At 36.4% G+C, this 22,257-nt stretch overlaps 1 protein-coding gene across 1 annotated transcript; it reads right to left on the bottom strand.

The window, feature by feature from the left end:
* Positions 1–272: 272 nt before the first annotated feature.
* On the bottom strand, positions 273–3,587 carry LOC126656857 (uncharacterized). The gene is made up of 6 exons (XM_050351480.1): positions 3,399–3,587; positions 3,200–3,320; positions 2,375–3,095; positions 820–1,736; positions 497–721; positions 273–364 (listed from the first exon to the last, which is right to left on the bottom strand). The coding sequence occupies exons 1-6, from the start codon at positions 3,585–3,587 to the stop codon at positions 273–275; spliced, it is 2,265 nt and encodes a 754-aa protein (XP_050207437.1).
* Positions 3,588–22,257: the final 18,670 nt, after the last annotated feature.

The following is a 22,257-nucleotide window of genomic DNA, read 5'->3' as shown; positions in this document are numbered from 1 at the left end:
GAACAATGGTAAAATAGAGGGGCCTATGTATGGATTTTGCCAACTCTAAACTATGTTCTCGTCGAACTTGACACAGTTGCTAAACAAATCAAAAAATAAACCATTAAATTCCATAATTTCAATTTTTCTCACTTTATTTAATCAATTCATTAGGTACCTCTTTGTGTCAATAACAACAATATTATATATAGTGAAGCCAAAGAAAATACTGCAGTATCCAAATTACAAAGAAGCAAGAAAAAATTGTTTTGCCGAAGCAGCTAAGTTATGAGCTAACACATTAAAACGACGATTAACAAACTGAATAGAACAGTAAGTAAATGAGTCTCTGCGACGGCGAATATCTTGACAAATTCCCCAAGATCTGTAAGCCACAGGATGTAGTGAATTAACATATTGCGAAACTTGAAGAGCATCTCAGCTATGATTACCCGAAACCAGCCACAAGAACGAGCCCATACCAAAGATTCTCGAAGACTTAAAAATTATAATATACCCGGATCCCAAATGTGACGATAATGAGCATTAAAACGACGAATAATAGCACTATTGGAATCCATAGCTACCGCACCAACAAAATCACAATGATACAAGGAACAAGTAACAACATCATACATAATTCTGATAATACCTGGTTGGGGCAGCAATGAAACAATAGAGCGAGGGACAATGACACTGACATTAGATGAATTATGGAGCGTTGGATTTGAACTTAGAAAATCTGCATAAGAAATCATTGCTGCAGTAACCACTTTCATTTTTTGTTTGATAAATCTGCTAAAAAAACAAGCATGCTACGACATTTCCAGATAAACCAACATAGATAACAGAACAGATTAAGTGTTGATTTTGAAGGATCCAAATGATTGAGTTGGTGCACTACATGTAACAAGATTAGATGAAAAGATAGAGTTGGCATAGTTGAAGATAATAGAGTCAACGAAGAGGAAAGACAAATCCTTTGGACAAATGGACATAAAAGTAGCATATGGTCCAATGATTCCAACTCTCCACATCTTGCGCAGTTCAATGAAAACGAGCTTCTTCTGTGAGATAAAGCCACTCTTGTAGGGAGACCACCATGGATAGCACGCGAAATAAACAGTTTTAACCTAGGAGCAATATGAAGACTCCATAAACCTTGCCAATCCTTTTTTGAATAATTAAGCCGATTAACAATAGAAGAACCAGATTGTTGCAGAGTTGCGTAGAAGTAACCTGATTTTGCTGTAAAATCCCCCGAAGTTTGCTGAAACCAAACTAACTTATCATCATGCTGGAATAAAGGAAGATGCATTGATAAAATAGCAGATGCATGATGAGGAATAAAAAGAGTATGAATCAGAGATTCATTCCAATCAGACGTTGTACTGTTTTTTAATCCAGCTACATATAATGGCACCTGAACTGAACTAATTCCTGCATTTAATTGAGGGATAAACGAAGGATCAGTAGGAACCCATGGCGAAAGAAGAATATTCATAGACGTACCCGAATTAATCTGCCAAATCAACCCTTGCTTTAACAGACTGAGGCCAAAAAGCAAACTACGCCAACCACAAGACGGGCTACGACCTGCTGTTGCTTGAGTAATATCTTTATTAGAAAAATATCGCCCTTTGAGGATCTGAAATAATAGAGACTCCGGAGAACAAATAATCTGCCACATTTGCTTAGCAAGAAGTGATTGATTAAAAAGCTTTGCATCTTTAAATCCCAAACCACCACTCCATTTACTAAAACAGAGAACATCCCAAGACAACCAATGTAGCTTAGGTTCAGTATTATGATATCCCCACTGATGGTTCCAGTGATGATGGATCCGGTCTTGATGTGGCCGGTCTAAGTGTGATCTTCAATCTACACAGAAAAGATAGGTTAGAAGGATTCGAGCCGGTGTTGGCTCGAACACCCTCCGATGCCTAAGTCAGATAGACTGAATTGATAAGAGTTTAGAGTGAATATGAGTAATCAAAGGTCTCTTTTACCTAACCTAGATCCATTAATATATAATAGATAGTCATTATGTTGTAGTATGAGTCTTGTTACTGATTTGAGTTCACCTTCTTGTTGAGATTAGGTAAAATCCGTCCTTATCCCTGATTTCATGGGATAAGGGCGTTATCTGATCTTCTGGTAACATTGTGTATTGAGTCAGTGACTTCGGACATGTGTCTCTGAGTCAGTGACTTCAGACATGTCTCTGAGTCAATGACCAACGCCACTTGTGTGGGTCTTGTGTACTATTCTGGTGGTGTATCTAACAGGTATGATTGTTCTTCTAGCTGTCTCTCTGATTTCATGGGATCACGGCGCTCTATTGACTTGTCTGGAGTCAATTTGGTTTTAGCTGTGTACTGGGTCAGGGACTTACTGAGGCTGGTCTTTGGGACTTGGTCTAACGTCTTTATCAAGTTTCTTGTGTGTTGTTCTGGTTCCATATCCATCACCCACCAAAAATTTGATATAAGGCGATTTTTTTTGCTTACAAAGACTGACAGGTAGTTTCAAACACATCATGGAATAGATAGGAATAGCATAGACCACTGCCTTTAATAAAATCTCCTTACCTTTTAGAGAAAGCAATTGATGTTGCCATCCTATAAGTTTAGATTTTATTTTTGATAAAAGATAAGCAAATGAAGCTGTTTTAGAACTAGAAATAATAATTGGCATTCCTAAATAAGGTTTGGTAGTATCCATTATGGTCATGTGCAACGTATTCAGAATAGATGCTGATAACTGAGCAGACACATTAGACCCAAAAAATACTGACGATTTATCATAGTTAATCTGTTGCCCACTAGCCAAAGCATATCTGTTAAGGATGGATAAAATACTAGTAGCTGCAGAAACTGAAGCAGTCGTAAAGATAATAGAATCGTCAGCAAAAAACAAATGCGATATAGAGGGACAATGACTATTAAGCTGAATACCCATAAGCTGATTTCTCTCTACTGCTTGATTAATCATAAATGAAAGTCCCTGTGCACATAACACAAACAATAATGGTGACAAGCGATCTCCCTGACGTAAATCCCGAGTTGGATGTATATAACCGTAAGTAGCCCGATTCAGTTGAAAATAATAAGTTACTGTAGTCACACAATCCATATCCATGAAATGAAGACATCAGAAAAACCCCAGCAATGTAAAGCATATTGAATATACACCCATTCTAACCTATCATATGCCTTACATATGTCCAGTTTCAATGCCACATGTAATTTGCTCATTGATCTCTGATGTCGCATGAAGTGAAACAATTCATGAACCACTAAAACATTATCTGCGATAGACCTTTGCTTAATAAAAGCATTCTGATTTGCAGGGATAAGAGCAGGCAAACATTGTTGTAGTCTAGATTTTAAAACTTTTGATATGATTTTTTAAAAAACAGTACACAAACTTATCGGTCGAAGATCAGAGACTTTAGTAGGGCAAGTGATTTTTGGAATGAAGGATATGAGTGTATGGTTAAAGCCTTTCAAAATTATACCATGTCTGAAAAAATCTTGAATAGCTGAAGTAGTAGAAGGCCCTATAATATCCCAATAAGTGTGAAAAAAAGCAGCAGTAAAATCCATCAGAGCACGGAGATTTAGTTGAGTGGATACTAAAAACAGCAGTTTTAATTTCACTGATATTAACCGGAGCAATCAACTTAGCATTCATAGAGGCATTAACTTTTGAAGGGAAATCAGTAAGTACGTGAATAAAATTCGTTGGATGAGTAGTTGTAAAATCTCTTCAAAATATGAGTTAATCAGCGATGCAATCCCATTTTCTTCAGTAACCCATATGCCTTGATTATTTTGTAGAGCAAAAATAGAATTCATGTGACGTTGTTGCTTCGTATGAGCATGGAAGAATGCTGTGTTGCGATCACCATATGAGAGCCAATTAATGAGTGATTTTTGTGCCCGATATCTTTCTTCATTCAACTGAGCTTGCATGAGTTGTTTTTCTAAATTACGAATATAATACCACTGTATATTGCTTGGTACATGCTGATTTGCCAAATCCAATTCCTCTCTAAGAGAAGTGAGACAACGATGTGCATTAACAGTGGAAGCAGTACGCCAAGAAATTAATTGCCTTCGAAGAAATTTCAGTTTAGTAAATATTTGAAATGTTAAGGTACATGAAATCGGAGTAGCCCAAACATTACTGACCATAGTTTGTACCACAAGCATAACACCCTATTGTTGATCAAAATAAAACCAACTACGGCGAGGAGAGGAAGTATGGAAAGTAGATAAGAGAATAGGAGCATGATCTGACCCCATAGGAGAAAGATGATTAACCAAAGCAGTGTCAAAGTTTCCAGACCATATAACAAATGCTAACACTCGATCTAATCTTTCCCTGATTAAAAATGGTGGTTCTCTGCAGTTAGTCCAAGTAAATGGGAAACCAGAAAACCCAGATCATGTAAAGATAGTGATGAAACAAATTGTGAAAACAAATTAAATGAGCGCGACAAATAAGGAACCCCTCCCTCTTTTTCAGAAGGATGGACAATTGCATTGAAATCCCCTATAATTAAATGAGAAGGCAGTAAAAGCCTGTGAATATTTGACAAATTTACAAGCTGTTTACCTAAAACCCTAGGGGAACTATGCAAGTGACAAAAACGACATCAAACCTAGCGCTATGCGGTTGAGTCACTGTATAAGCAACCAAAAAGGATGAGTAGTACTGTATACTAAGTTGTACATGGTCATGCCATAACACCAAAAAACCTCCTGCTATACCAGAAGGATCCACCCTAAACAGGTTAGGAAAACCTAATTTACTAATATATTTAATAATTTCATGTGAACTGCAAATTAGACTAGCTAGGTTTTGATGTTTTATATTGTTTGTAGCATCAACACTAATTGAGAGTTTAGTTTAAGCTAGATGAACTGTGATATGTTTTTGCAGTGATAAAAGATTGACTCTCAGCTATATAAAGGGTTAATGTCAAAAAAAATCACAAACTTTACACGTTTTTTCATTTTAATCATGCAGTTTAAATTTTCTCATTTTTATGCACGAACTATCATTTTTTTCTCAATTCATATACGGTGTTGAGGTGTCACGGCTCCATTGGTGTAATTCGCTGAGGTGGAGGTCATTTTACACCAATGAATGAGTGCCATCTCAGCGTCATGTATGAATTTGAGAAAAAATGGTAGTTCGTGTATGAAAATAAGAAAATTTAAACTGTGTGATTAAAATGAGAAAACATGTAAAGTTCGTGATTCTTTTTGACATTAACCCTTATATAAACGACACGTTGTGATGATTATTTAAACTACAACAGTTATGTATAATTTGTTATCAGAAATATTATCGATTTATTGCTGTTGTTTTTTCTTTTGATTCATTACCCTTTATGAGTTTATAATTCACACTACATGAGGTTTATCTTCTTCAAATAGAGATTTTATCAAGGTATTTTTTCTTGATTTCTATACAAAATTTTAAGTTTTACAATCAATATTTCGCGCTTTTTGAGATCATTAGGTGATACTTTGTTTAGAAATCAGCCAGAACCGGTGTGTCGACAAAACTTGAATTTTCTTGCGTCTCGTTTGGAAGAATTATTTCTAAATTTATTATTTACAGCTTGAATTTCAATATCTAGATTTTTTTTATAAATCTAGCATTTTCTTATTGTAATTATTTAAATTTATAAATAATGATCATTTAGCTAGATTTATTTTTAGATCTAGGTTTGTATAGTTTGTATTGAATGACACATTATGATGTCGAAAACCCTTATTCGCTGTGTTTTATATATTTAGCTCAAATATTGTAGTTAGATTATCCTAAGTCTACACACACTTATTCAAACATCAAAATGCTCTTTAATTATCATTTAAACAAATAATTAAGGTTTGCATGTAAGATAAAGTGAAGAATTCTTCAAGATTTTGTTCATTTATGTTCTAAATTTAAAAGATCCATATCTTTTGATTTTCATAGTAGTTTTAGCTGCGATTTGGAGAAGTGAAGCATATGGGTAAGTATTCAAAATACTTTTAATTATTTTGGATTTGGACGGAGTTTTGATGGTACTTCATGTATGGAGATTTCTTTGAAGTTTTTAGTTCAAAATCTAGTAATTTCAAGATGCATGCAATGATCCATGTTAAATCTTTGATGAAAATTGTAAATCTATGATGTAACATGATTTGAATGATTAAAATGATAATCTTTAATGAATTGGTCATTAATTAAGAATGGTTAAAATGGATTATATATATTTTTAAAAATTTGATGAACATGAATTTTAAAATGGATGCATGCAAGGGTCAATATGGGCTGATCATGAAACTGGTTATATGGGTATGTTTGCAATTGGAATTTTCATGTTTGGTATGATATTTAATTAATTTGGACTTGTTGGTGTAAATTAAAAGCTTATGGATTTTGTTATAGTTTTTACTAAGTTCAAGGGTCTATTTGATAATAGATAAAAAGTATGTACTTTGATGCCAATGGGCTGTTTTGAAATGATTTGGAGATCTAAAATTGTTTTAGATTGAATGGATTTAAAAGTTGAAGATTTACATCAATTGGTTAATTTTCTAAATCTATAATTTTTAAGAATCAGGGGCTGATGTGTTACCCAAAATTATTAATTAATAATTTAAATTGATTTTAGAAAGTAAAATGGAAAAGAGGATAAATTTATAACGTTTGAAAAATTTATGAAGTTTTTGGTAGTTTTACCAAAACCCTAATATTTTAGCCAAAGGGTCTGATTAGATTAAAGATACGAAAAATAATATTTCAAGAATACTATTGGAAACAAATGAAATTGAAGGTATTGAATTAAATTGATTATTAAGAATTTATCATGCTCCGAAAGTAAAATTACCGTTTTCGGTGTTCTAAAGAAATAATATTGACATCGGTATTGGAAAGAGATTTAAAAAAATTATGAGTAAGTTTCGTTTAATGAATCGGCCTAGTTAGAAATGGACTAAGCCGACAAGTTACGGATATCAGAATTTAACTAATATCGTTGAGTGTTGAGTGAAATTGTCGACTAGGTGCGAGAAGTTTTATGGGAAAGGAAAGAAAGAGGCTTCAGAAAGTATTTCTTCAAAAAACTATTTTATCGTGGAAAATGTTTCACGGAGTTAAACTCGATAACGATTTCGAATGTGAAAAGGAAAAGAAGTTTCAAATAAAGTGATTGCAATGTTTAAATTGCTTGAGTGATATGTGTTTGGTATTTGAGTTTAAATGTTATTCTAACGTTAGGATCTGAGTACGTGTGTTATATATGAATTTTAATGTGTTCGCATTTGATAGATTTGTTGTATTATGACATATCGGCATCCGAACCTTTGTGAGTTTGTATAGCCGTGAGGAAACGCATGATCTGTGAGTTGTACTTTACTCTTAAATATTAATGCGTATCATTATTTTATATATGTTTGAAAAAGATATATCATATATGTTTTGAAAAGCCGATATAGTTCCGACAAAACAGGCTTACCTATTGGACAACAATATGACTGTGTGTACACCAGTAACATCAGTAAGTATGTGTTGGATTAAAAATAGAATGATATGATTAGAAAGGAAAATAAATGAGAATCTTAACGGCTGTGGTTATACGTCCATGATCAATTGTGACGACATATGTTTGCGTATCCGCGATTAAGACATTCAAATTAAGTCAGATGGTCGATGTTTATACGCCCCTGGTCATTTATGACGGCCGATGTTTGCGTATCCCGAGTATGAATGGTTAATGCGATGGAAAATCCCCGTCCATAAGTAACGACAATGGTTGAATCCCCGATTAACCCACGGATTATGATATTATAAGTAGATGTGATTTGAGGTGATAGATGTGAATCGAGGAATAGGATTTCGTTTGCTTTTTCATATCTGGTTATATATATTATTATTATTATCAATATTATTTTATTAATATTTATTAGTAAATGTACCAACTCACTAGTTTTAACTAACATTTTAAAATTGAACCCTTTTCAGGAGCGGGTTCTAGTCTTTGAGGTTGACTTTCAATTGTGTTGTCCCTCATAAGGTATTTTGGGATCTTAAAGTAGGCACGTTCTGTTCTTTCTAGTAGATCTACAATAGTGGATACAATGTTAATGTTAACAGTCGTTTGTTAGATTGTGCTGTATATTTTGGATGATGACTGTAGACAGCTATTTGCCGTACAGGCAAAAAGTGATAAGGGACTGAATCGTCTAATGACAATTTTCAGATAAAATTTATTCGGGTGACTAGCTTGTGGTCCGCTTAATTGGATTAAAGCTGGTTAGATCCGTGCGCAATTGCAAACTTGAAGGATTGAAACGTAATTATTCGCAAATAGCCTATAAAAATCCAAAGAGATTATGATCTAAGTCTAAGAAATTGGACTAATTGCAATATCGTAGAAGTTTATGTGCCAATTTTCAAGTTTGATAGACTAAAATTAATCATACTCAAACCCTTAGGGTCCTAGAAGCTTTAACACTTCCGGGCACCAAAAATAACTTTTAACCTATTTTTATGTGGCACGTACTGATTAATACGAATTTAAATTGTAAAATCCTAAGGATAAATGTAAAAGCTAATCCTAATCCTAATACTAAAAGGCTATCACTTCACACACTTTTATAAACCTTGTTCATCTCTAACTCTAACTAATAGACTTCCTACCTGACTTAGACTCTAGGTAGCACTAACCATAAATTTGCCTCTATTAATAGAACCCTAGGACAACCTAGCTAAAGGTAAGACCGGTCGGGTCAAAAGCACATAAATATAGAATCAAACACCAAATTATAGAAAAATACTAGTTTGGACAAACCCCCTAGCACACACATACATACACACCGATTAATCAAACAAGCTAGAAACGCTTCAATCATTCAAGAACGCACTGCTGCACATCGATCCGAAGCTAGATTCCACGTCCGGATTACTAGAAAATGAGCCAAGGACTCAGAACGGTACTTTTGAGGATCCAAATCTTATGTCTATCACTTTTTATCATATGTAATTTAGAACTACTAGAATTGATGTGTTAGATTGCATGTTAAGTTATTTTGCTGTAAAATTGCCCCAAACTATGTTCTTGACATAAAATTTGCTTTTGCCATGATTGCCATGCGTTTAAACTCTTAACATGATTGCCATGAGATTGACATTTGAAATATGTATATAGGTTGTCTATATGTGCTCTAATCATTGCATGTTGAATTTTTTAATTCAAACGCTTAGAATGCATGCTTGTAGCTCAAATTGCCATGATTGCCATGCTTTTTGTGTTCTTAGTTTTTTTTCCATGATTACCATTAAATTAGCTCAGAAACATGTGTTTTAGGATCTTCAATTCAAGTTTAAACTTTATTTATCAATCACAGTGCGTTTCAGATTATTTTCCTGCGCTTTTTGATTGTTTTTGAGTAATTTTGTATGAAAATCGAACAAAATGACAAACTGTCACCCCCAACTCGCCGTGGCGCTGCTACCATTCCCGGTGGCGCCATGGTGCCCCTCTGCTCTTTGTTCCCAAAATTTTCTAGATCTTCCATAACCAATCTGTCATGACCCAAAATCGTGGGCCGCGACCGACGCTAAGGAAAGGGAGTGCTTGCTCTGGAACCCGTAATAAGCCTAAAAACAATTGAAAAACTTCGCAAAACTGATCACACAATGATACATAAACCGTTTTCAGAAAACGTCTTTAAATAATAAATTGAAAACGTTGAAACCACTTTCTGAAAATTGTTGCACAAAAAGTTAGAAACCAGGGTCTTACAAAGCGATACTACATATCCAACATTGTCCTGTTTCAACTCAAACAAACTATCATAACCACTAGTTCAAATCACCTTGAACAACAAAAAACAAAACGCCTATAAGGCGCAATCAAAACTCTATTTAAATAAACCATTTATCAAAGTATATAAGCATATGACCATTTACTACAAAACTAGGTCTACTGCTGACAAATAGTGCAGCTCTAGCGAGGAACAAAAGTTTCCATGAATGCTTTTCACTGAGACTTCCGGAATATATAATGGAAGCTCGACCACGTAACGATGAATCAAACTTGAAAAATAGAAACAATGTGGGGAGGTCAGTCGACACTGAGTGAGTTCGTATTTACACAAGGTATTGCAATTATAATTTGCATAAACATAACACAAACTATTATCGAATCTGAAAACACACATCAAAGCAAATCGACAATCCGATCCGATCGAATCCCTAATCTTAAACTAATAATATCATACCCAAAGTCTAAATCTTTATCAGAACGTATTAATCAAATCAATCCAAGTGGTAAGGTCCCGAGATAGTTCAACTGAGTTAACTGTTACCATGTGACATAGTCTCGAGATAGTTCCACCGAGTTAACTCATGTCACTACTTATACACAAGGTGTGTGTCCTGAAATAGTTTAACCGAGTTAACTTAATAGATACGGGTCCCGAGATAGTTCCACCGAGTTGATCTCGTATCTACCATACATAATCCTCCTTTCCATTCCCAAACATAATCAAACATATAATTAGCTCATATCAAATATTTCTAAATATAACCGTCTAGACTCTTAACAACACTGGTGATCACATAGTCCTATTGACACCTAATAGGTAGCTAGTTTCTTCATATCGCTAAGTCAAACATCACACTTTACAAACAACTATTATATAACAAACATCATAGCAAAACCATATCGTATGGAATGCATTTAATTAAATCATACTAGCAACATACCAACCAACTTATAAATACAATACGCAAAGTAAATAGAAAACTCACGACTTGCTATCCAAAATCAAACACGTAAAGCAACACCGTATAACTCCTTGAACTCCAGGTCCCTCTAGTAGTTGTCTTGTCGGATCTAAGCAACATTCGATAATAATATGCAATTAAAACGAATTCGATTCTAGATGCATTCTAGACTCAAAACACATAACAAACAAATTATAGTATATCGCGTCGTACTTTCCTTGATATAAAATCGATAACCTTTAGCTAAATAATTTCCGTTTGTTAAATAATATTTTTCCGAATATTATTTAATTAGCTATCTAAATTAGCTAAAATAAATGAATTATCGAGCTAATATGATAATTAATCTATTAAATCACTTTTCCTATTATTTTGATAATCCTTAACTCAAAAAGCCAATTGATTAATCGATCTAATGATGAGCTAAGAAATCGTTAGCTAAAAATTTAATTTCCAAAACTGGTTAACTAGTCAACTTTGAACTATCAAAACATCCCCTAAAAAAAGTCCAAACTCTAATTAAAAACTGCAATCTTGTACTCCGCAACTCCGTCTACAACTTCCGTTTAAACTTGAATTAATTTCGACACGTGTAAGGGGTCGGAAAGCTGGTCTGAAGTCGCTCCCCCGAGCAGTTTTGGGGCTGCACAGGCAGTCCTCAAAATAGCCATGCTTGCTTTTCAGCGAGCAGGTTTCTGCTCGATGAGCAGGGCAGGTTCTGCTCCTCGGAGAAAAACCGAGCTGCTCGGGGTTCACTCCGACATGCACACACACCAAACACTCAACTTCCGACAAGAAAAAGTCCTCAAACGACCTCCAAAACGGATTGCAAACTCAGCTCCAACACCAACATCAAAACAGTTTATTCATCACACTAAAACTCAACAAAACCATCCAAAAATACAACCAAATTAAGATTTGAAAATTATACCTTGAGCGTTTATTGGTTAGCTCTCCAACCGAGCTTGAATTATTGAAAATGGTTGTTAGAAATGGAAGAAATATCCTCCGTCGTCCAAGTTTCTCCAAGAAAACAATAAAAATGGATGTAGTGATGTTGAAGATGGCGTGGTGATTGTGGTGATGTAGAGTAGGGTTTTGATTTTACTATCTTAAGATGAAGGTGATGAAGATATGAGTGTGGGTATATATAGGTGGGTGTTAGTGGGCAAAAGTGTCATCCAATACCCACAAAAATAACACTTTAACTCAAACATAAACTTAATCGCTCAATTTAATCCAAAACAATTTCGTAATTATATGAAACTTTGACGATAATTTCTTAACGATGAATAATGGATTGTGGCATAAGATAAATTAGCCCGAAACCTTTATTTATTTTATTTTAATTTTTCTTAATCTCAATTTTTCTTTAGTCCGTTACTCCCGCTCTTAACCAATAAAATTTCTGATTTAACTTCTCAATTCCTGATAATTAAAATAGACCCTCCTTGGTCTAAATTCTAAATATTTTAATTTATTCCTGATCTCTTTGACTTTAATTACCGTAAATTAGGATACATGACACCACTTAATAATCGTAAAAACATGGGGTATTACACAATCCAGATCTTATTTTTGAGTTTCTGGGTTTGTTTGAACTTGGAATTGGGTCCCGTTTGAGCCCACGAACATATAATTAGTTGTGGATGCTATTTCTATATTGTAATGGGTCAAACCCAGTTTTTGTCGGGCCCTGAAGCCCAAAATTGTAATCTGACATGTCATCCGGGCCTCGAAGCCCAAGTCCGACAAGACCAACAACTTCCAAACGTGATTCCGGTTTTGTTTGAACTCGGAATCGATCCCAAACTTCCATGTTCCAACCAAGTCCAAATTCCGACCACATCGACTGCTAGATGATAGACGAGTGCTAGACACCCCGGGTCTACAAGGTTAAAAGTATTTTCAACCTTATATATATCAACTCCAAGTGTGTATGTTTATATTGTTTCTCTCTTTCCAAAGCCTGTCCAAATCCAATATCAATAGGCTAAAGAACCTAATCACATTAACTTAGCAAGTCCAGCAAATCACCTGAAAATCATAGGATTGCTATGAAAAAGTAATTAGTGGTTGTATAGGCATTCAAGATGACTTATTAAAATCAACCTGACTTATACATTCAGATTAGGCTTTATGCATGCAAAATGGTAAAGACCAACCAGTGTCTGATACATGTTAGAAGCCACCAGGATTAGATGAATGCTTAGGAATACATGCTATATGTCTCACATGCCAGTCCAAATAGCATCATGCTTGTTTACCGCTTTCCAGACTTGTTTATTTTCCAGTGCATTATCCTGTGAACCGCTATTGAATGTTGAGATGAGATATACCGGATATGCCCAATAAAAACTTTATAATCAATAAGTCAAGTAGAACAGTTTTTTTCTGATGCAAGAAGGTCTCACCCATAAGCAAGTGAGGTCTACCCAATCGGTAGAAAAGGAATTTCCTAGCTTAGCTAGGTGGCGGCTCCATTTTTCAAAATCTTTCCAGATTTGAAGTCATCCATAAGGTTGGGCGAGCGGCCCCTGAACCGCGCTCCGCTCACAGTGGCGACTCCACTGGGGATTTGTGAACTCTTTTTAAACATTAAAACTCAAAACATTTTTATAAGGTGTTTTCAAAAACAGCTACCTTGGACATAAACCGCATGACTTGCGTCTTATCAATCATACTTATTTACCAGACATATCCGCACCTGTTGCATAGCATTAGAAATTTCTTTTCTCACCTACTCTCTAGGAGTCCCTTTATTAGCCCTGATGCTCATTGTCGATCTCACGCTCTGACGTTGCACTTCAACGTCCATAATATCTTGTGCGGAGTAGCATCATTCACAACCCAGTACCTCGGTCGTTTGTACTCATGATTGAGGAGACCCATCAAAGGTATATTTGTTTGTGGGGACCTTAAGTCGGTCACTACCAAAACCAATCGACTTAGCCTACATGCATTCTAGTTAGATACTATCCTCTAGAAAAATACTTACTATAATGTTTTGTATATGAGTCGTGTTGTCAATGTAAGGATTCTTAATTCATTTATTTTAAAATATCCAGTTTCAATCTTAGTCCTAGTTCAGGCTTAGCAAATTTTCCAGTCTGCAAAACAAGATTTTCAAAAAATATCTGTTAGGCCAGACTTAAATACCAGATCAGATCAAGTAAAGTCCATATATTTGTTTAAGCCTCCAATATCCAGTCTAGTCAAGTGAAGTCCATTCACTTGATTAGCAGCCAGGCTCAATCACTTTCTAGATATTCTTCCAAAGGGACCGCCAAGTCTACATGTTTTCTATGTCTGCACACCATCCAATTAAGGGGACAAAAATTCTAACATTGACTATGTCGCTTGTATGTTTTAGGACTGCTGGAAGAGAGCTTGCAGGTACATGTCGACTTTAGCATTGTGATGCAAAAGTCTAGACCAAAACTCCTAGGAATAAACCTCGTCTGGAACACGTGTGTGGGAGGAATAAGGTTGAAAGGAACGATATGTCTCCGTGATATCAAATTGTTCTATGTGCTAAGTGTTATGTGTTACGTGCTAAACTGACCTTACATGTCATAGGCATGCATATGACGCATCTCATGCATCCAGAACGCCCTACATCGTGTACTAACCCCTTGTGGATGCACCCGCATTGTCCTGCAGCCATTCTACTAACTGCTCTATTGGCTACCCAGCCAACATCTAGAATGTCAAGCAATCAGCCTGATGAATTAGAAAACGGTTCAACCAAGTCCTTCACAGCTCCAATATCGGCGATCCAGACAACCGGCATATCACAAAATAGTTCTATCAAGTTTTCTACGGCGATCCAACCAACCCAACGAATCAAAAAACGGTTATACCATTCCAGCATCGGCGATCCAGACAGCCCGATGAATAAACAAACAATTAAGAAAGTCTTATATGACTCCAACATCAGTAATACAAAAATCTAGATGGATCATCAGACGGTTAAGCAACTGGTCCTTTAAAAGATCTTCATCCAGCAGAAGCTTTAGATCAGTTAGCTCAGTCACAATATCAGAATTAACAAAGGAGGTACCCTTTGTGATCAAGATCAGCGTGGATCATCCAAGTAATGTATCCCACAATGAATCAAGATTTTCAAAGTAGAACTTGTCAAAGCCAGTTGACAAATGACGACCCCATCATCTTCAATGCCATACATTTTGCTAAGCTCGGGGGCATAATGTCGATCAAACACAATGTACTCAGACCAGAAGTCCAGAAGTTAATCAATCACGACAATGCCACACAATTTACTAAACTTGGAGGAATAATGTCGACCAAACGCAATGTACTCAGACAAAAAGTCTAGAATATAATCAATCACGAGACATCCATCAAGCATCGTGATCTTCAAAAATCTCGACTGACATATCATCCAAATGGAAGGATGGAACCAATATTTTTTAGCATGGCGCATGGAATGACATAGAAGTTCAGTCTGATTACTCACAAAACAATCAAGCGGAACAATGGAGGTTTCAACTTTCCAAAACAACCGAATGGAACATCAGAAGTTTCAGTGACCCAGGACATCCAAATAGAACGGCGAAGATTTCAACCAAGAGGAATAATAGACATTTCAGCTTCTCAAAACAACCGAATGGAACAACAAAAATTTCAGTGATCTAGGACAGCTAAATGGAACGATGAAGGTTTCAACCAGGCATAACAACCGAGGTTTCAGCTTTCTAGAGCAACCAAATAGAACAAGGGAAGGTTTTAGCTGTCCAAAACGGACAAGCGGAGCAAAAAAGGTTTCAAAACAGCCAAATGGAGGACTAGAATTTTCAGGAAGACTCTATCATAGACTTGGCACCCTTCAAAAGTGGTGACCCAGCCCACGTTTGGGGCATTCAAAGTTCTTTCTTATACACGTTAAGACTTCTGGCATTCACATTTCTGCATTTCAATATTTTTGAAAAATTTATTTATCTCATGCATTCGAGTCCCCGAGTCGATGATGAACTCTAATTCTGCTCATTTATATCATGTCTTGACTAACGGGCATGTTATTTTCAATCGTCATATATGCATAAGTGATAGAATTGAGCTATATATAACAATCACATTCAATATCTGGTACAGGGAAACGATAAAATCGAAGTCCAGAGATAATTCTATTTCAATAAGTTCTACCCCTGAAAGACGAGGGGCTAAAATTACAAATGAATAAACTGCCTCAAAGGTACAATAACAGCCTACTGAGAAAATCCACAAGAACCTCCAGGCCAAAAAAATATAAGACGAATAAAATATCCCAGAAAGCAAGAGGGTGGCAATCAAATTCAAAATCAAAAAGGGCATCATACCTAAGTACGAGAAATAAAAAAAGAGAAAGAAAAAGCAAAAGAAAAAGAAAAGTCTCCTACCAACTGTGTAAAGCACTCAAACGCCAGACGACTATCTTAGAGAAGAATAATCTAATAATAAAAGGAGGATATCACTAAATTCCTCCAAGGGATCATCAACTTACGGCAACGTCGTGTGAAACAAAAAGCAATAGTTAATTATGACAATCTTAAGACTGGTTGATGACAGAGGTATAATCGTTTGAAATAGAAAGTATCTTAATTAATGTACCGGATATTCAATGAGCCAGTAATGTAGATCTTTTATCAGGCATTTCATATTGATTATTGACCAGCACATGTACCGAGAAAGAACGGGCAAATGACCTTAAATTCTAAAAACATAATCCATGAGACAATGGGACAAAAAAAGTTATCGATAAAATCTACAATTCAAAAATATTCTTATGCATTTTCCAGTCGCGCTATGTAAATGCTATGCGCACAGACATTTTTAAAACAAACAGATAGGGCCCACTGGAGTCAAGCAACAAAATCCTTCATAAGCCAAGCAAAGCAGCAAAACTTTTCATTGAATCATCCAGTTCCCATCTAGAAAAATGAATGCTTCAATAAGGGGGCAACACAAAGTCCAGAAGCAAGCAGCATGGCTAATTCCATCAGGAAAATGGAAAATGGGGCCAATTTTTACAAAATCACGGCTGAGATAAGAATAGGCGACAACTCTCTACCTTTAGAATCCATTACCAGAAGACTCCAGACACAAGCGTCGGGCCTCTAGACACAAGCGTCGGGCCTCCACTCAGAAGACTCCAGAATAGGCGACATGCCTCTGCTATCCGGATACGGAAATCCAGATAGTAGGGGACATCAAAATCATCATCAACTAAACAGTAGGGGGCATCTAGTCCCCATTGACAGAGCAGCTAGGGGGGCATCAGACTCCCTCATCCAGATAGTATGGAGCATAAGGCCCCTACCATCTAGAAGTTACGGGACGATGGGTTCCCAGCCAAGAAAAGACTCAACCAATTTTTGAGCAAGCAATCAGGCTAGTTTTTGCAAAATCAAAAAAGAGGCAAGATACTACTAATGCGATACATCCGAACATATAAATACAATGCCGTAACATACGAAAGAACAATATTCAAACCATCAAACAAATACAATAAGTAGCAACTACTCATTAGAATCCCAGTCTATCTCTAACGGATCTATATTGCTGCCTTCACTCCCTGAGAGCATATCCCCGTCGTCATCACGCCCAGCATGCGCACCACCGCAAGAAGAAGCAAAGTCTCCACGACCACTAGGGGCTCCAAGTCCGCACCCGCCAACCAGGAAATCACCGACTTCACTACTAGGGAATCCAAGGGGGAAGTCGTCAGCTCCACCACCGATGAAACCCAAATTAACCTACTACAACTGGTCCTCCATATTCTTAATGCGATACTACAACAAACTAGAGAGCATTCATAACTATAGATGCATACATACATATATACATACATGAATACATACTAGAATAGAGCATAAGAATATTGCATATCTACTGTCATCTGTGCAAACACACTACAGAACTGGTCTCGCCAGTAGTAAGCCGCATCATCAAGCTGAATAACCCTAGACACCAGCACCTATAAACTAGAAACGAATGCTAAGTCTAGGGGCCAAGCAATCCCCAGTACAAACAAAATCACAAGTATCAAGAGCAAACTTACATGGGTACATATGATAGGTGCAAAGGAATGCGCAATGTACGCATCAGGAACATAAACTTGCGTATACCCACGCGTGTTGCAATAGCGGACGTATCTCTTCGGCATCTGATGCAACGAACTAGAAAAAATCCTAGAAGAGTTCACAGCTGCTGGCTTACCAGCCAGAACTCGCCCAGGAGATCAGGGAACAACCATCCGGGCACGACTAGCACAGGTCTCGCGTCTAAATCCTCCCTGAGAAGACACTAGAAAAGAAGAATCAGATAAGCATCAAAGTAAACCTAAATATATAAAGACCAAAGAAATGGTACATACCTTGGGTTCTGCAACAGCCTTCTCATCATAAGTAGGGCTGAGCATAAACCGAATCGGACCGATAAACAGAGACAAACCGAACCGATATTTGATGTTTGGGTCGGTTGTTTGGTGAAATCGGTGTGATTTGGTTTCTAAATAGGGGAAGTATAGGGTTCGGTTAATGATTTGGTTTGGGGTTACGAATAACCGAACCGACCAAAAAACCGTTTTGACCGAAGTGTCATGCGACGTCGTTTTTCCTATATCCTACCTCTACCCTATACGACGTCGTCTGCCCCCTAGTATTTAAATCCATCTCAAAAAATCCTAACCCTAAAACTCATTTTGCCCTCTCTCTACATCAGCCGCCTCTGACCTCTCTCTCATCTCTCATCTCTCTCGATGCGTTCATAAAACCCTAACCCTAAAACTCATTCACTCTCAGCCTCTCTCAGTCAGCCTCTCACTGAGCCTTAAAAACCTAACAAATCTTAGTCTTCATTTAGTCATAATCAAGATTCCTCATCTTATTCGCGCTTTGATTTGATAAAAATCCATGATTTTAAGCTTTGTTTTTGATGAAAACAGAGATTTATTTCACGAATCTCTCAGTCTTCTAGTTAGCTATTAGTTACTGATTTTATGTGAGTTATTTCTTTTATCTTCTGTATTTTAGCCGTTTCAGTTCATGGCTTTAATTTTAACGAATCTTTTGTTCATTTCATGTTTAAATATGGGGATTTCTGGATACTAATACAAGTACGTTTCTTTTCTCTTTGATTATTCTGTTTATCTTATGTTTTGTTTTGGTATCTATATCGTTTCTTCACCTGATATTGTGTATTTCTTTCTTCCATGTTAAAAAATGGGGATTTCTGGTTCTGGATACAATATACATGTATTTTTTTATATTTTTATTCTTTATTTGTTCTTTATCTTCAAATCTTTCATGTTTGTTTATCTGATGATTCTTCCTTTATGTTTTGCATGAGTTGTATTATCCAAAAAGTTTCACTCACTAAGTGAATCATTAGTGGTGGTGGAAGCCTTCTAAGTTCCTAGCCCTATTTTAGCTTTAATCTGATCTCATAGCAATCTGCTTACCTCCAGTTAGTTGGTTGCTTGCATTTATTTTCTGGGTATGAATCTTGGACTCATTACTTGTTGTCTACTTGACTCATTACTTGATATTGGTGGATTGGTTGGAAGCTTTACTTTACTGAGTTGTATATATTTTCATTTGTTCACGCAGATGTTGGGCTCTGAACAAGAGCAAGTTGTTGCTGCTGGTAATGATGGGGTTGATGGCTCACCTCTTGAGTTACCCCTATCATCTCAGCAGCAGCAGCATGTTGGTGCTGCTGAGGGCTCATCTCAGCCCTCTCAACAGCAATAGGATGATGCTAATGCTGCTGGTACTGGAGGTAATGCTGTTGACAAAAAAATGTAAGCAGATTGCTGTTAGATCCAAAGTTTGGGATCATTTTGAGCGCATAAATGATGAATCTGGAAAATTGGTTATGGCTAAATGTTTGTACTGTGCTAAGATTTACAATTGTGATACTAAATTTAATGGCACTTCTACACTTAGATCACACAACCTTGCATGCATTAAGAATCCCCACAGTAAAGAAACTAGACAGGCATTGTTAACTCTACAACTTGCTGCTAAATGTGATGCTGAAAATGAAGGGAAGGGTCAATTAGGGACCTGGAAATTTTCCCAAGATGATATTAGGAGAGCATTGGCTTATATGCTTATTGTAGATGAACTTCCATTTCAGTTTGTTGAGGGTCTAGGCTTTAAGAGATTTATGAGTTATGCATGCCCTAGGTTTCATATTCCATCTAGATGGCCTGCTAATAGAGACTGCTATCAATTATATCTTGATGAAAGGTTGAAACTGAAAAATATTTTGAAAAATGGGAGTCAAAGGGTTAGCATAACAACAGATACTTGGACTAGCATTATGTGTGTAACATGTCACTGGATAGATAATGATTGGGTGCTCCATAAAAGAATTATTTCTCTTGTTCCTGTTTTTGGGCATAAAGATGATTACATCAGTAAAACACTTGAAAATTGTTTGCTAGCTTAGGGTCTGAAAAATGTGTTTACAGTGACTATGGATAATGCTAGTAACAATAGTACTGCCATTGCTGCATTTAAAAAGAAAATGGTTGCATGGGGCACAGATGTTTGTAGGGGTGATTATTTACATATGAGGTGTATTGCACATGTAATCAACTTAGTTGTGTCTGATGGCTTGAAAGAAATGTATTCTTCTGTTAAGAAAGTTAGATATTGCATCTGATACATTATAAATAGTCCCTTTAGGCTTAAGAAGTTCAAAGACCTTGCTGTTGATGCTAAATTAGGCACAAAGAAATCCTTATGTCTAGATGTTCCAACTAGGTGGAACTCCACTTATTTGATGCTTGATATTGCTTGCTTGTTTCAGTCTGTGTTTGGAAGCTATGAGAAGTGTGATGAAAGTTTTAGATCTGATATGATTGAAAGTATTCCATATTTTGTAGATTGGGAAAATGTTAAAAATTTGCAACTTGCCTATCCTATTTCTATGTTACTACTTTGCGCATTTCTGGATGCTTGTATGTTACATCTAAAATGCAGTTTCAGGAAATTTGCGACCTTTCTATCATGTTGGATTGAATGTTGTCAAGTGATGACATAGAGATTAGGCAAATGGGCAGAAAAATGAGTCTTTTGATATTTTTTTTGCACATGTTTTTGATCCTACCTCCAAAATAAAACATTTGTTGTTTGCTCTATCAAGTTTGTTTGGTTCTGATCAAGGCAAAGTTTTGTTTGAAACTGTGAATTGTAAGCTGACTAGTCTTTTTGATGAGTATGAAAAAGCTTATGTCAATGGGGGTGCATCTGCCTATATTAGCCTTAGCCAATCTACAGAGGCTGTTTCTGCTCAAGTTCCAATCCTGCCACCTCCTGCAAAGAAACATTTATCCCTAATGAAGGCAAAATTCAATGAGCACAATAAGGAAAGTAGTGTAAGTGGCACTAGGAAATCTGAGCTAGAATTGTATCTGAGTGAGGCCACAGTTGATAGTGAGGAAGAATTTATAATTTTGAAGTGGTGGAAGCTAAACTCAGGACGATTTTCAATCCTTTCGAGGATGGCTCGAGATATCCTAGCTGTCCCTATCTCTACTGTTGCATCTGAATCTGCCTTTAGTACTTCTGGCAGAGTACTTGACTGTTTTAGGAGTTCATTAACTCCAAGACTGGTGGAAGCCCTGGTGTGCACTCAAGATTGGTTTAGAGAAGAATCTAGCCCTTTGATGATTGAAGAGTGCCTTGATGAATTGGAACCTTTTGAGTAAGGTTATGTGCTTCAACTATTCTCTGTTCATATTTATTTCCTTGTTTTTCTTGATTAATTTGAAACTAGCTAATAGTTTGAGCTTTTAATAGTTTAATCTGATAAGGTTTTGTAGATTGGGAAAATGTTTGTAAACTATTCCCAATCTACAAAATCTGGAATATTTTCAATCATATCAGATTAAACTACAAAATCTGATGTGTTTGGAACCTATACTTTCAATCATATCAAGAGTCCAACCGTTTTCTAATTCGTCACCTTGTATGTAAACAATTCATCAAATTTTATGTTTTGTTACTTTTAAATTTTAAATTGTTATAAAGCCTGAAAAACTTTGGGCTTCAATTTGATGGGCTTTTAGAAAAGCCCAAACCGATGTAGAAAACTGATACCGAACTGAACCGACCGACCTTTTCGGTGTCATAAAATTTTGGTGTTTGGTTAAAAAATTAACTGTTCGGTGTGAGATTATGGGTCATTCAGTTTGGTCGGTTGTGGTCAATTTGGAACCAAACCAAAGCGAACCGACCGATGCTCTACCCTAATCATAAGCCTCTAGAACAACGGGCACCTTACGCCTTGGCACGCCAACCAGAGACAATCTGCCCAAAAGGCGGTATCTCACAAGATCATCCATGTAGCTTAACTGAGGAGCATACAAAAGTTCTGTGGCAGGATAGCCCTTCAAATCTTTACGAAGATCAGGCTATACAATGTATCAACCTCGCAACATCGTCAAGGGCGGCTCCTTAGGCACCGGAC

This window comes from Mercurialis annua, linkage group LG7 (genome assembly GCF_937616625.2).
Source record: "Mercurialis annua linkage group LG7, ddMerAnnu1.2, whole genome shotgun sequence".
In the NCBI taxonomy this organism is placed as follows: domain Eukaryota; kingdom Viridiplantae; phylum Streptophyta; class Magnoliopsida; order Malpighiales; family Euphorbiaceae; genus Mercurialis; species Mercurialis annua.
The sequence above is the reverse complement of the archived record's forward strand: the minus strand, read 5'-3'. Positions and strand labels throughout refer to the sequence as shown.